Source organism: Poecilia formosa, unplaced genomic scaffold (genome assembly GCF_000485575.1).
Source record: "Poecilia formosa unplaced genomic scaffold, Poecilia_formosa-5.1.2 Scaffold224, whole genome shotgun sequence".
NCBI classification, from domain to species: Eukaryota; Metazoa; Chordata; class Actinopteri; order Cyprinodontiformes; family Poeciliidae; genus Poecilia; species Poecilia formosa.
In genome coordinates this window covers 773767-788506 of record NW_006800163.1, presented here as the reverse complement: position 1 = coordinate 788506, position 14740 = coordinate 773767, and the positions used below count along the sequence as shown (strand labels likewise).

Here is a 14740-nt window from a genome sequence, read left to right as displayed (position 1 = left end):
TTCAGTAATCACTAGATTTAAATAGAGAAGATGGGCACATCCGACTACCTGATGCAGTAGCTCACACTACAAGATTTTTTGCCCCTATTTTCCCCTTACGATAATCTTAGATTGTTGGCTGATCTAAGATTGTCGTTGGTGATTTTGTAACCGATCATCCTGTAGTGTGATGTAAATCGTTGTGGCCACTCTGATCTAAATCAGGGGTTTTCCCTGACTGGGAGCTTAACGCTGAATGTGACAGGGAGCCAATCAGAAAGCACGGATTCTCCTCCATGCTTTCTGAGGGGAAATAATGATATGTGGAAACAACATTAATGTTTATTCAACATTTCATGCAAAGAATATTGAAATGACAAGAAGAGGAGTTGAAGCCAAATTGTTACCGCAGTTGATGAACCCGGTAAGTTTTCAGCTGTTCTTCGTTAATGTGACATAAATGGGTTACAATGATTTTCACTCAGTCAGGACTTTATGCTGACTATAGCCACATGCATTGCAGGTAAATTCTAGTAAAGTATTGATTAATACCTGGTTTTAAAATTAGTTAACTGGACTTGTAGCCATTATTTTGTGCCCATGTGGCTGGACACCACATGGCATGACGAACCCGATCGAACTGTTATACCTAGGATTTCTGTCGGCTAATGGTGGTCTCTGAGGTTTTGAAAATGGGCCGACAACTCTTTTCGTGTGCACTGGGCATTACGCTAAGGAAATAGGAAGGGAGGGTCAGTGAAGAGCACCGGAGTTGAGCCTTTTTCATTCAGTGTCATCAACAGAAAGAAAAAACGGCAGGAAGAGACAATAAAGCCAATAATTAAAATGAGGTCAATAGGTTTAATTTATCGTGCGATTAATTGATTTATCGTTTATCGCGACAGGCCTACTTGGCACCATTTCTGTTTCTCACTTAGTTAAAGTGATGAGGGAGTAATAACTGTGGTCCAAAGCAAAGTTTTAGGTTGTAATGACTAAATAAAACCAGCCAGTTGTATAGTTTCTATTGCTGGAACACGTTGATAAAAATGTAACTGTCAGAAGAACAGAGCAAACAAACACAATGTTGTGATTCGTGTTTTTCTGTGTAGTTATTTTGAGGTTTTCTGTGTTTATTTCTGTTCTTGTCCTGTCTTTCCTGTTGATTGCTTCCCAGGTGTGTCTAGTTTCCTGATTACCTTCCCTGTGTATTTAAGTCCACCTGTTGTCTTTGTCCTTGTTGGGTCCTCGTCGGTCTGTCACTGCACGTCTTATTCCTCGGTGCTCCCTGAGTTACCTGTGTTGCTGGATTCAGTTACTTTTGGATTTATCATTAAACACCTTCTAAATGTCTGCCTGGGCCTACAAGCGTCTTCCTCACCACCAACCACACCACCAAATCATGACACATGATACAGTTTTGTTTCTTTTGACTGAAACATTCTGAACACTTCATGACGTGACTTTAAAACCAAGCTAGGAAATGAACTGGGATTTCGGTCCCAATAAGGAAACCAGTACAGGTAAGGGTTACCTGAGAGGCCTGACGGGGGAAACGGCTGATGACATCTTGAAGCATCTCTGTCAAGTAGCAGCACTGATGACGCACACTTAGGAGGAAGTTTTGCAGATCTTCACACCTGGAAAACATGAAAAACTTAACAGGAATAATAAGCCTGTTGCAATAAGTAATTAATTGCATGGTAAATTAAAATAAGCTCAATAAGGTCTATTCTGATGATATTTTATGAAGGGTTGTGTTCTTCACAGAGATTTCATAATCCATTTATGAAATCCATTTTTGGTGGAGGTGTTTTATTTTAGATATTTAAAATGTCTCCCAGTTCCAGTTTGGAGTGATCTCTACAAAATGAAAGTTTATAAGTCTTTGAGACGGTGAACTTGCTCTATTACGCCATTATAATTGTATTTGTTGGAAACGGTTCCAAAGTAACAATATTATCATTTATTGTAAAAATTTCTGGGCCAATTTATCATTCAATCAAATGTCTTAATGTTTCTAAGCAGAAAACATGATTTAAAAAAATAAAAAGAAATTATTTAAAGATTGTATTATTTACCAATTTTTCATTTTATATTTAACAGTCTGCATTTCTTAGGAAAAACCAACATCATAGCTTAAACACCCCAGAACTGAGAATAAAATATTACAGCCGATATTAAAATAAAAATAAACATTACAAGTCAATTTTTATACTTAAACTGTATTAAGTTGCATTTTATGTTTTTTTTATTACTCCAGACACAGTACATGCAAGTTGAAGATGAATTTAATAATTGATACATCCTATATTGGATAATATAGGATGTCAAATAATGCCATCCTATACTGTGTAACTGGTAGGTACTAAATCTGCAGCTAATTAACAACTGAGAAAGAAAAGTTGCAGCTTCATTTTTATAAACAACCAGGATATAAAAGACACTGCATGCTTACCAGTTACCAGTTCTTTAAAGATAGAGGTAAGAGGTTACCTTTTTTAACGTGAACTTTACAAATTATGTCTACATTAAGAAACAAAGTAGAGTCTGCAAAAGCTGCTCAGCTATGACAGTGCAGACAGATTGATAGTTTGGAGCAGCTCTGAGCTCACATTGTCCAAGTCATTTTCTGGAGCTCCTCTTCAATAAACTCTACAGAAATCCGAGCAGGTGGCCAAGCCTTTTCTACTCGATGTTCATCTATTTTGTCCTCCCTCCCTGAATAGACCCATGTTAAATGATTTGCTTTTTTATATTCATCAACCTTCTGCATGTCTCTTCCCATCGCCTAAAACTGTGAGATATAGATAGTTCTTATCTTAATGGTACATTTCCCTGGCTAAGGGCACAGAGCAGGCAGCCATCCCAGCCCTCCTAACACTCTGTCAGAGGGGCCAGTAAACAGTGTCAGCCAGCCTCTGCAGCACCCACACCTCCCTTTTTCCTGCTGTTAGTTTATCTAAGGACGCAGAGTGATGATGGGCCGAAGGGCGCTTTTCCTCTAAACCAGCTTCAATCCTTAACTGGTGCTAGAGCTGGCCTCAGGGGCCAGTGTCCTGCAGCTTTTAGATGCGTCTCTGCTTCAACATACCCGAGTCAAATACTGAGGTCAATAGCACAAACAGAGAACCTGAGTTCAATAGCAAGGCAACTTCACTGCATACTGAGGAGGAGATATAGAGGAAACACCTGCTTTCACCAGGAGCTGGGGGCAGGATCATAGGAAACAGGAGGCAATCAAAACATTGTGTTTTGATTACGGTTAAGGCACGCATGCATGCACGCACACACACACACGCGCGCGCACACGCACACACACACACACACACACACACACACACACACACACACACACACACAAAATCCCCAGTAGCAGCTGAACAGATTACCGTTTTCTGGCCAATCATCGATTTTTTAAAACCTCTTCCTTGCGCAAAACTTTTTAGTGAAAAACATGAGGGTTATTTTAGGCATTGCCGTGTTTTAACTAAGCAAAGTTATGTTCAGAATTCCAATTTGTGCGATTTTATGCTGAATGGAAACTCAGCCCATGGAGAAAGTGACAGACTTTCTCTTCTGGTGGTTAACATGGTGCAGAACTTGAGCTTTAACACCTCTGGGTTTTTAAGTTATTTTTACATATTTCAAGACAAATAAAAATATGGCCAAAACGAACTTGAAATGTTACAAAAGAAGACGTATTTTTGACCGAACTGTTTACTATGAACTATGAGCAACTTTCAGTCTCAGCTGCTGTAGCTTCCTTACTTATTTCAGCTACCCATCAGCCCTCACCTCACACATCATTAGAGTGCTGTTTAAACCATTAGAGCCTGGCTCTGTGTTAGGCTACGAACATGGGAGAAGAAGGTGGAGTGCCACCATTGTGAAATGCTTATTGGTGGGGATGGATGACTTCCAGTGGAGAAGGACAGATGGGTAGCTTTGGGGAGACGAGCCTAGATTAATGTGCAGGATGGTGTAAGGCCGGGGTCTGCAACCTGCGGCTCCGGAGGCAGTAATGGCTCTTTGGACTTCCAACAATGGCTCCTCATAACTTTGACTAAAAGTTGTGAAGAGGAAACTAGTATTTTTAAATCTAAAAATCTTAGCAGCTTTACAGTTTTTTCTTTAGTAATTAAAGTACATTTCCTTGATAAAATGACAAAAAAAGTAACAGTAGCACATTTTAAATCTTTTTCTCTCTGTTAGTTTAGAAACTCAGACAAATAATCTCATATATATATATATATATATATATATATATATGCATGCATGAGAAGGAATTCTCTGGAAAGGCGGTCTCTCCTAACCCAAAATAAGCAGGGAAGCTATATATAAGATAAATAAAAGTAGTACACAAGTACTTGCAGCCAACATGCAATAAAAACAACAACAGTAAAACACTTGATTATTTTATGAAACAATATCACATTAAATTTGATTCAAGGCTTTAAGTAAAAAAATAATCTTCTTATAACAATTCTATAAATTCAGCATGCCCATCAGACTTCTTTAACTATGTAGTCATATTGTTGTATTACATAGAACTAAGTATTTTAGAATGTAGTGCAAGTATTAAAGAAGTGATGTAGAGAACAATTGTTTTGAAACTATAATAAACATTTTAAACATTTATTGCCCATATCCTACCCATTCTCTCCAGTTCCCAGTTGGATCTTGTCTAGGTCTACTTTGTCCAGGTGCATCTGCTGCACAGCGCTCAACACCTTCTGCTGGTCCACTGGGTTGGTGATGCCAATCTGACAAAAGGGGGAAAAAAAACCAACAACAACAAAAAAAAAACGTAAAGATGTCTTCTAGTGGATTCCGTGCACTTTAAATGCAACAAAAAAGTTTAAAATGTATTTTTTTTAAGTTTAAACTTGTGCACAAAGCATTGTTCCTTATATTATCTTCCACCTTTTCAAAGTCCTCCTTCTCCATGGTCAACAGGTAGCTCCAGGTGATGTCGTTTTCCTGTGCTCATCATGTGTTATCAGAAAAAGACAGAAAAAAGTGAATTTACCAAATCCAACTTCTACAGCTGTTTCTGTAGCAGATGTATTTCATGCATTTTCCTAAAGCTGCAAAAAGCTACATGTTTAGCAAGCTTTATCTGTTATTTTACATCAAAAAGTGTCTGTAACCGTTTTCTTCCTGTTTGTTTTTATTTGAACTGAATTTAATCATATTTTGTTGAGGTCTAAAGTTTAATAAGTAAGAATCTACTTCTGAATTTTTGCTTGTACTGATGCAGAAATTTTGTGTGTCACACCCCAAGTTAAATCTCGTCCCAGTGTGTGGTACTTACAGCCATGATGTCAGTGAGGTAACCCAGATTAAGGCCATGCAGGAGAAGTTCAAGTTCATCAAGCTTTGTTGCACTGAGTAGCACAGAAAACAGATCTTGGCTCATAAACAACTGGCTTACAAAATCAAAATGTTTTGGAAATAATGTTGAAAGTTGTGTTTTGTTTTATTTAAAAAAACAGGCAATAAATGGGGAGAGGGATATTGCAAATGTTATTAATTGGATTTTATTTTGGGTACAAGATCATCCAAACAACACTCTTCAGAGTGGAAGAAGACTCAAAGTCAGACACTTTCAGTCTCAGGGAGGCATTCAAAAATTAAGTGAGATGATGCATAAAAGTTGGACGTATATCAGGAAACTTTAATTTATATCGAGCCTTTCTTGCTATGTTTTCAGGTTGCTGCAATAAGATAGAGCTGTTTTGGTTTGTCAAGTTCACCATAAAAAATGCCATCTACCACAGAAGTAAATGCATAAGAATCTTAGGTAGCATTCTGAATGACTTGTAGCAAACTTCAGCAGGTGCCTGGAGGGCAGAACATGTTACAGCAAGCCGCTCAGGCCTTCCAACTCTGCTGGTCATGAAACATGCTGGATTTAGAAATGTTGGCAGCCAGAAATCTCAGTGTTAACACTGGACTCTTTGATGAACACAGACAGACTGATGTTTATACAGTTGAAACCAGATATTTACAAGGAATACAAAGACACAGACATTTTTTAACAGTCTGAAGTTAAATCAGACCAAACTTCTCTTGTTTTAGGTCAGCTAAATGCCAGAAACATTAACAAGAACATTTTAAGAATTTTTTTGTACCTTTTTAGAACTTTACATGCATTTGTTCAGTATCAGGGACAACTGTCTTTTAAACTGTATGCCATTGGTCAAACCTTTTGGATTTTCTTCCACAAACTTCTCAAGGTAGTGTGCTGGAGTTATTGCTCATTCCTCCTAACGAACCTATAACTGTCAGGTTTGAGGCAGCCTTGTCAGGTCCACCTCACCGCCTATAACTTATAGGCAGTGAGGCCTATAGGTTATAGGCCTCACCGCCAATGACTATAGGAAGTCCTATAGAAGTTATAGGACTTCTATAGGACTTATAGAAGTCCTATAACTTCTACATAGGACTGAGGTCAGGGCTTTGTGATCGTCAAACCAAAACACTGACTTTGTTGTCTTTGTAACCACTTTGGCTGGGGTTATTGTTAATTTGGAAGACCAACTTGTACCCAAGCTTTTACTTCCTGGCTGATGTCTTTAGATGTTGCTTCAATATTTCTACATATTGTTCTTTTCTCATAATGAAGTGTGGTGCCTCCAAGCTTGAAGTCTGGTTTCCAAGGATGAACCAGATTTGTCCAGCTCCACGATTCTCTTCCTCATATCTTGGCTGATCTACAGGTGTAACTCCAATTAACTCAAAATGTGTTAGTTGACCTATCTATTGTGGAGGGAAACCAAAACGGTTTGACCAACGTCATACAGTTTAAAAGATAGTTATCCCTAATGTTCACAAAATGTAAGTAAACATCTGAATTCGAAGTATGAAAAAATATATTTTAAATCGTCTTGCTAAGTTTCTTGTAATTTAGCAAATTACAAGCAAATTTTGTTGGTAATTCTATCTGATCAGAGAAATCAAATAGGTTTCCTATGACTTAAGTTCAGTCAGTGAGAAAAAAATGTCTCCTTCAACTGATAGCATTGAACACTATCAAAATAAAAGATTCTAAAGACAGTTTAAAATGTGAGCTAAAAATCATTCTGTCCATCTAAAGTTGTAAAACCCTGTTTTCCAGCAATACCATGTTGCTCAACATCTGCTCTTAATTTTAATAGCAAATGGTTATTAGTGAAGGCTAGAAAAAACTATTTTCAGTACAGCAAGTTGGTCAAGATGTCACTAATTATGATCTGTAAAATATCTCAGTTAAATTGAATGTCTTTTTTTATGTTTGTCCTCAACATGAGTGGAAGACTGTTAGCTAAAACGCTAACAGACAGGAATGCCACATGCCAAACATGGTTAAATATAATGCAGAGTTTCTGGCAGCAGAGCCTGAGTGGACTAAACAACCATGGAGGAGATTTATTATTGTTTATGTCTGGTGGTACAATGGATCAACAACACCTGCCACACATGCAGCTTCACACCAAACCTCCAACAGGAGGCGGTGTGGAGAGAAAGGAGTTTTACCCTGACAGCAGTTTGGAGAACTGATGTAGAGCAGTGTTTCCCAACTCTGGTCCTCAAGGCACACTGCCCTGCATGTTTTAGAAATTTCCCTGTTTAATGCACCTTATTCAGCAGATTGCAGTTCAGCAAACACCTCCTAATTGAAATCACCTGTGCTGAAGCTAGGAAACACCTAAAACATGCAGGGCAGTGTGCCTTGAGGACCAGGGTTGGGAAACACTGATGTAGAGAAACGCTGTTTGAAATGTAAGACTGGGGCCCAGGAAGAAGGAAGAAAGTTTGACTGGATTTGTTGTGTTTTCTGTGACATTATCATGTATACTTAACTGTGTACAACTCAAACTCTACAGTAGTTTAAAATTAGCTAGATGAAAAAAAACACCCCAGAAAACAATGAATACCAAAATGTACAAGTAGCAACAGAATACAGTGTAAAATGTCTTAATAAATACAACTGAGGTGATAAGCTTCATTATGAAAGTTTAAGATGTGTCCCTGTTCCAACACCTGCTTCAAATGATTGAATTATAAAAAAAAAAATATTTCGATGATGATATTCAGAACAGTTAAAGCTGCAGTAAGAATGTTTTATTAATTTTATTTTTACATATTTGTTTAAACTGTCACTATGTACCGATAGCATAGTCAGAGAGAAACTGTGGAAAAATTGAGCTCCTCTGCCTTCTCTGTGGTTCTACTGCCATCTGCATAAATACACTGCTCCCAGTCAGAAACAGCCAATCAGAGCCAGGAGGAGGGTCTTAGCCCCATCAATCATTTCTGTGTGCAGAAACAACTTATAACAACATTTAATTTTCCTTTGGGATCAATAAAGTATTCCTGAAGTTTAATTTGAATTACAGTTACAGAAATGCTAACTAGTCTGAGCATTCATAAGAGGTGATTGATAGCGCTATGGTCCTCTTCCTCTGATTGGTTGTTTCTGACCATGAGCAGTGCAGGATCACAGGGAGGAAGCAGAAGAGCTTGATTTTTTTCACAGATTTGCTTCAAATTAAACTGACAACACAGTGAAAGTTTTAGCAAATACGTAAAATTTATTTATTTATAAAAGTGACATTAGGCTGCTTTGACCCACAATTTCCTGACTCATTTCTTTATCACTCTATCTCCATCAGTCTGGAGGCTTTAAGCACCTCGGCCACAAAAAATACACATCTAGTGCATCGAGAACATTAAAAGTCTACCTAAAAGGGAAAATACATTACATTATTCTACATTATCATGCATTCAGAATTTTCAAGCATGATCTTGCATCCAGTCATTTTCAATTACCATAAGGCACACATTTATATTAAAATATTGATAGCACTTTTACCAGCTACACTAAATACTCAAAGCAAATGACATGACCTTCAGTCACAGATCTTACCTTTCCACAGAAGATAGAACATCAGAGTTTGTCTTAAAAAGCTTAGCTAGTGTCTCCTCCATAGAAGAAGAGCAGGCTGGGACAGCAGAGAGTTTGGAAGATGAAGCTAAAATCCGGGCTATCTGTAGAAAGACAAATTAAACATCTAATCAGACTACAGAGCATTGGCAAACAATAGGCATGAACATTTCAAATCCAAGATTTGAACAATTTAAATATGCAGTCCAAAATGTAAGAAGTGCTGACATTACCTGAGTGTGCCTGAACATCTCAGCTAGATCAGCAGGGCTTTTGCCAGTCTTTGTCCTTATGGTTTTGTCAGCTCCCAGCTGAAGGAGCTTTAACACAGCCTGTTCCTTGCCATACTGAACTGCTGTGGACAAGGCCTTGCAGAACACACCAGCATCAATCAGAGTTAAATCACTTTGAGAACAGTTATACAATATCCATATTAACTACAGATTAAGCAGTGCACAGGTTTTCAGTGGAAATCTGTCATGAAAGGGATAACAGTAACATACTGTGTATCCTTTACTGTCCTGGACGTTGATTTCTGCCCCATGGGACACCAGTAGGTTTATCACCTTACAGAGGCCATCTCTGGCTGCCAACATCAGGCATGTCATTTGAGACCTTAAAAAAAAAAAAAGACAACAGACATGTTGGAGAGTAAAGGAGGGACATGGGGGGGACAAAGTTGGGGACAGGAAGTTAATTTAGTAGGAGACAAGGGTGAAAGAAGACAAAAAGTGTCATGTGATGTGAAAACCATTTTCATCTGTTAAAGACAGATGACAGTACTAACAGATTAAAAGAAAAATGTTTGAAATGAAATCAGTGCAGGGAAACCACAAGAGGGCAGCACATACAACATAATGAAGAGTGATCAGGTCCAGCTCTTGTTGGTGTTGAAAAACTGCAAGCCCTCGGAATATTTAGACAATTTTTCTGTAATGTTAATGTACAGTTTCACAGCTAAAAGTATTTTCATTAAAAACCACTTGGACAAAACATTTACAATCATATGTTTCAGCTCACGTTACAGAGGAGCTCTTTAAAATGTTCAACAACACCTAGGCCTTCATTTTAGAGTTTTTATAAAACTTGGTTCCAGGAATTACGTGCAGCAAATTTAAATGCAATTTTTTCCTAATTCGTTTCAGGTCTTAGGTACAAACAACAAGAGGACATCGTGGGACCTTAGCTCTGAACCATCATAGTTTTTCTGAGGAATTTTAAGTCCCAAAGTATGAAGGTAGGCAACTCAAAATAACCTTAAAACCCTCATCTTAAAACTTGTAAGGAATCTAAGCTATAAAGAGCTATATGCTTTGACTGGAAGCATCTATGTAAATCACATCATCATAATTCATGACTGACAGGAATGTAACAGAAACAAGGTTTTTTCTGGACTCGAAACACAACAGGACACTATTCTAAAGAGAAAACTCAGTTTTGTTGCAGCTTTTTCACACCAAAATTTGTTAGTTGCAAAAGAAAGAGAACATTATCAAGAAAATTAAAATATTTGTACTGACAGAGGTGATCGATGGAAGGTCATGCAACTGAGCCCTCAGGCAGGGTTTCCCCTGCCTGAGGGCAAGAAAACTTGCTAAGCCCGGTGGTCGGGGCGTCAAGGCGGTCCACAAGCGATCCACCGTGTTTTTGTATTAAAAGATGTTAAGTTGAAAGGAAATGTAAAAGTATTAATGTGTAATTATATGTTACGGGAAAAGATCTCCAGTGAAATGCTATTTAAACCCAAAACCAGTCTAAAAACAACAAATTTGCACTTCTGTTTAATCCAATTTAAGTCAGCAGTTCCATCAGGCCCCCAGGGCTTCAGGGGCCCCATAAACGCTAATATTTTAAAACAGACCATAGATACATAAATGTAACACTTGTTTATTTAGATTAGCAATGCTGTTAAATTTTATTCAATTGTTTAGGCATACATAAATTAAATGATTTTAAATTGTTTAACATTTAAATACAAGATTTTAAGGAGTTGGCAAGTTTACTTTGTAAAACTTCAAACAACAATATTCATAGTTAGATTGTTTTGTTACCATAGCAACAATCTAATGCTGTGAGTTTAATCTTTGAATTTACAAATACAAATTAGTAAACTGAGATTATAACTTATTGCTTTTTAGGCTGGCCAATTAAACTACTCCCTTCTCCCATATTTCACTAAATCTAACACAGAAGCTGTTAGAGGTGCTGATATTTTTAGCAACAAAAGGGGCCCCTAAATCAAATTCTGCTCAAGGTCTCATACAGCCTTGGACCGGCCCTGCATGATGAGGTAATCTGCTGCACTACGCACAGATGCGCAACAAACGGGAGATTTAATTCAATGCTGCTAATGTGGCCTTAGTAGCTCTTCCATTTCGGTCTGTTGAGTTTTAATAAGCATCACAGAAACTGTTTTGGTTGGTGGAGTTAATGGGACGAGTTTCTCAGATCTCTGTGCGGCCGCGCGTATTAACTCTAAGTAGACAATGTATTTGATATGGTTAGATGCATCGTGTAACTGGAAAAATAATACTACAAATAATAATAAAATAATATAAAATCAGGGTGATGAGTGACTCCAAGGAGAGCGTTAAAGCTCCTTACCAGGCTGAACCTGCATGATGAGGTTAGCGCTGCTTGTTATCCACAAACGCTCTGGCTAACAGGGACCAAAGACATAAACTTTACGGGGAAGACAGACACAGAACCACACGCTGGGCAGCGTGTTGAGATGTAAACGCTGCATATAATCCTTCGTTCACAAAGATAAATCATTCTCACCACTCCACAACGTGCACCTCTGAATTCGCTACAAGTTATTCCTGCGGTTCACATGGAGCTGCGCAACCAGAGCTAACGCGGGGGTTTTAAACTCTTACCTAGAGTTCTCCAAAGGATCATAATTCCTCACAGTAGGTTTGTGTAAATATCCATACACCTCAGCCTGTGTCCAGTTTGAGTGAAAGGATGTGCGCACGATCCCTCTCAGGTAAAGCATCAGCATCAGGTTGTCAAAGCAGAAGTGGAAGAATAAAAGGACTAGAATTAAACATAACATAATTAAACACTGCAACTAAGGTCATATTTTCAATAAGGTTTGTCTCTGTTATTGGCAAGAGAAGGTAATAACCTTGTGGAACACGATTAATGTTTTTGGAACTCAAAACCAGAACTTAGACTGCCACTGAGTCACAAAATTGAGCAGTGTGTTGATTTTTAATGGACTTTGGAAACAATATCTTGGCCCATGCAAAGAAATTCGCTCAACAATTACAGACCAACTATCAATCTATTTTTATACAGGATGGTTAGATGCTGAATGTAGGCTTACTGCACTCTAGCTTAAAGATGAGCTATATGTAGGGATGCACTGATAAATCGGCCCTGACTTCCTGAATTTTGGGAGATTAGCAATCGGCCGACACTTAATGAGAAACCAATCTTACGTGTCTCCACAAAGGTCTGAAAATCAGCCACTGTCCCTCTTTATTCTGCTGTGAGAGAAGGTTGACAGACAGGCCTGGCCACCAGATCACATCTGCATGTGCGCAGTTAAGAACAGTCCTCCCAATGTTGCCAACTAAGCGACTTTCTCTGTATATTTAGCAATTTTAGACAAAAGAGCAGAATCAGTATTTTAGGCTTTTTAAACATCAGTGAACAGTCAAAAAACTGAAATTGGTGCACTCCTACTTCTACTAGGTCTGAAAAAGTTAAGGCTAACACATTTATCACAAAGCTGTCCAGCTACTGCTGTCACGTTTCTCCACAGCTCTTTGTAGATGTTATCTATCCATTCATCAACTTCTAAAAGCTCATAACTCAACCAGATGTTCCATTATCTGTTGTATAATTACAGGTACAAAGGTACCTGTAATTTACACAGTATGAGATGTTTTCATAACACGAATTAATGACATGGGGGGAATCATGTTGAAGTTATCCAGTGATACCTTTCAGACAATGATGTGTGATTCTGCCGCCACTGCAGATCTTTATCTATCATTATCTGCAAATGAGAATTCATCAAAAATAGCAGAACTAGATTTACAGATATGACTTAATTCCAATAAATGATAAGCGGCACAATGTTTAATGCATTATGACTTAAAGATACCAAAAGTAATATGTTAGTTAAGCCACTTAAGTGGTTCCATATGAACATATCTACACGCTTTCTAGTATTTTACCATCACCTTTTTGTCGCTAGAACAAAAGCTGCATATAAATAACCTTTGCTACGATACACTTTTATCTTATCAGCTCAAACAACATGGTGGGAGAGAAAAAACATCAATCCTGAGAGGTGGGAAAGTCTGGGGCAATCCATCACTTTATGCCTACAGAGAGTTGTTTGTGTCTCTCAAAGGAAGCTGCCTAACTAAAATGAAAAGGAATTTATATGGGCTGTTCATAATTTGCATGAACACAAACCATGACAGCTCAGATTCTTTAACTAACATCCTTTAACTAAGATTTCTCTTTCCATCTATTTAATTATGTTTTATGTAAAAAGTAAGTGATTTTTTTTTTAAGTGAACAGAGAGTCATGTACGCTTAGGGAAAACAGACCAAAAGACTATTTGCTAGATAGATCTAAACTAATGCCATCTTGATCCAATATGCATACATATTTCTGAATTTCACCAATGAATGATATTTTAAATATATAGTTTCAAAGAGGTTTAAATTTCAGAATAACAGAGCTTTTCATATTTGCATTAAGATAAGATTTGCATATAAATAAATGGCTTTTATGAGAGAAAAATAAGTTTTCTCTGCTCTAGGAAAGCCAAAAAGATGATTACTAATAAATACTATCTGCTGTTTCTTCAAACCATGTCACTTCCTACAGGTATTTATGTAAAAAATAATAAGTCAATCCTAGACTGCCTTTATTAATTTCTCCTCATTAGTAGAGTTGCTGTTTTTAAAAACAGATGGATGTTTCCAGAAGGTCGTTTTAGACATAGGTCATGTTTGGTAGACAGGTGTAAATCTTAAAAGCGTCCGAGGGTCATTGAAGACATGATAGTAAAACAGAGTTAAGTCCTCTGATGACAGATTCCAAGAAACCAGTTAATGTTCTATGTGAACTCAAACAACTGCAACAACGCCGATGGCATGCATAACATTTTTATTAACATTGTTCATTGCCACTATCTCTTTGACCTCTGCGAACAAAACAAATGGTGTTATATTTCTTCGTCCGTGTTCTTTGGTATTCGATCATTCAAAGGCTGTCCACTTCGGTCACTTTTATGTTTTAGCTTGTCCTTCAGGCTGTGAATTCTGTCAGGTTTCCAAACATTTAGCTAATCAATAGACTGACATTTCAGCGTAAACACTGCTTATCCAGTGCCGCTCATCCAATCATGATATCAGCAACTAAGATTTCCAGGAACATGACTCACTGTACCTGAAAAAAGGCTGCCCTAAACTTTCTCCAGGTCCATCAAAAATGATGGATTATGCTGTAAAAATCTTGTTCATTATCTGGGCTCTTAATAAAAGGTATTTTTGTCCAGAGTACATGACTAATTCTAAAAGTGGTTCAGTGAGAATTGTGATTAGCATGAAACATTTTCTGAAAGTAACTTCTAAGAGTTCAGAAACACAGCCATCAGGTAGCCTACAAATTATAACAACAACATCATCCTTACAGTTTTAATGTTATGTATAGAGCAGTGGTTCTTAACCTGGGTTCGATCGAACCACAGGGTTTCGGTGAGTCGGTCTCAGGGTTTCATAGGAGCCTCTGCCGCGGAGATAAAGACACACTTGTGTAAAGTCGTGATGACGCCCCGCTTTGCCATCATTTGCTGCAGA

At 37.8% G+C, this 14740-nt stretch overlaps 1 protein-coding gene across 1 annotated transcript in view; it reads right to left on the bottom strand.

Moving 5' to 3' along the window:
- The window catches only part of asz1 (ankyrin repeat, SAM and basic leucine zipper domain containing 1), a 47099-nt gene that overhangs the window by 6361 nt on the left and 25998 nt on the right, over positions 1 to 14740 (bottom strand). The window contains exons 5-11 of the mRNA XM_007568530.2: positions 9415 to 9526; positions 9145 to 9279; positions 8894 to 9015; positions 5297 to 5369; positions 4906 to 4962; positions 4636 to 4745; positions 1514 to 1619 (exon numbers count right to left, since the gene is read on the bottom strand). Coding sequence (XP_007568592.1) covers positions 1514 to 1619; positions 4636 to 4745; positions 4906 to 4962; positions 5297 to 5369; positions 8894 to 9015; positions 9145 to 9279; positions 9415 to 9526 — 715 coding nt within the window. The remainder of the gene's footprint in view (positions 1 to 1513; positions 1620 to 4635; positions 4746 to 4905; positions 4963 to 5296; positions 5370 to 8893; positions 9016 to 9144; positions 9280 to 9414; positions 9527 to 14740) is intronic.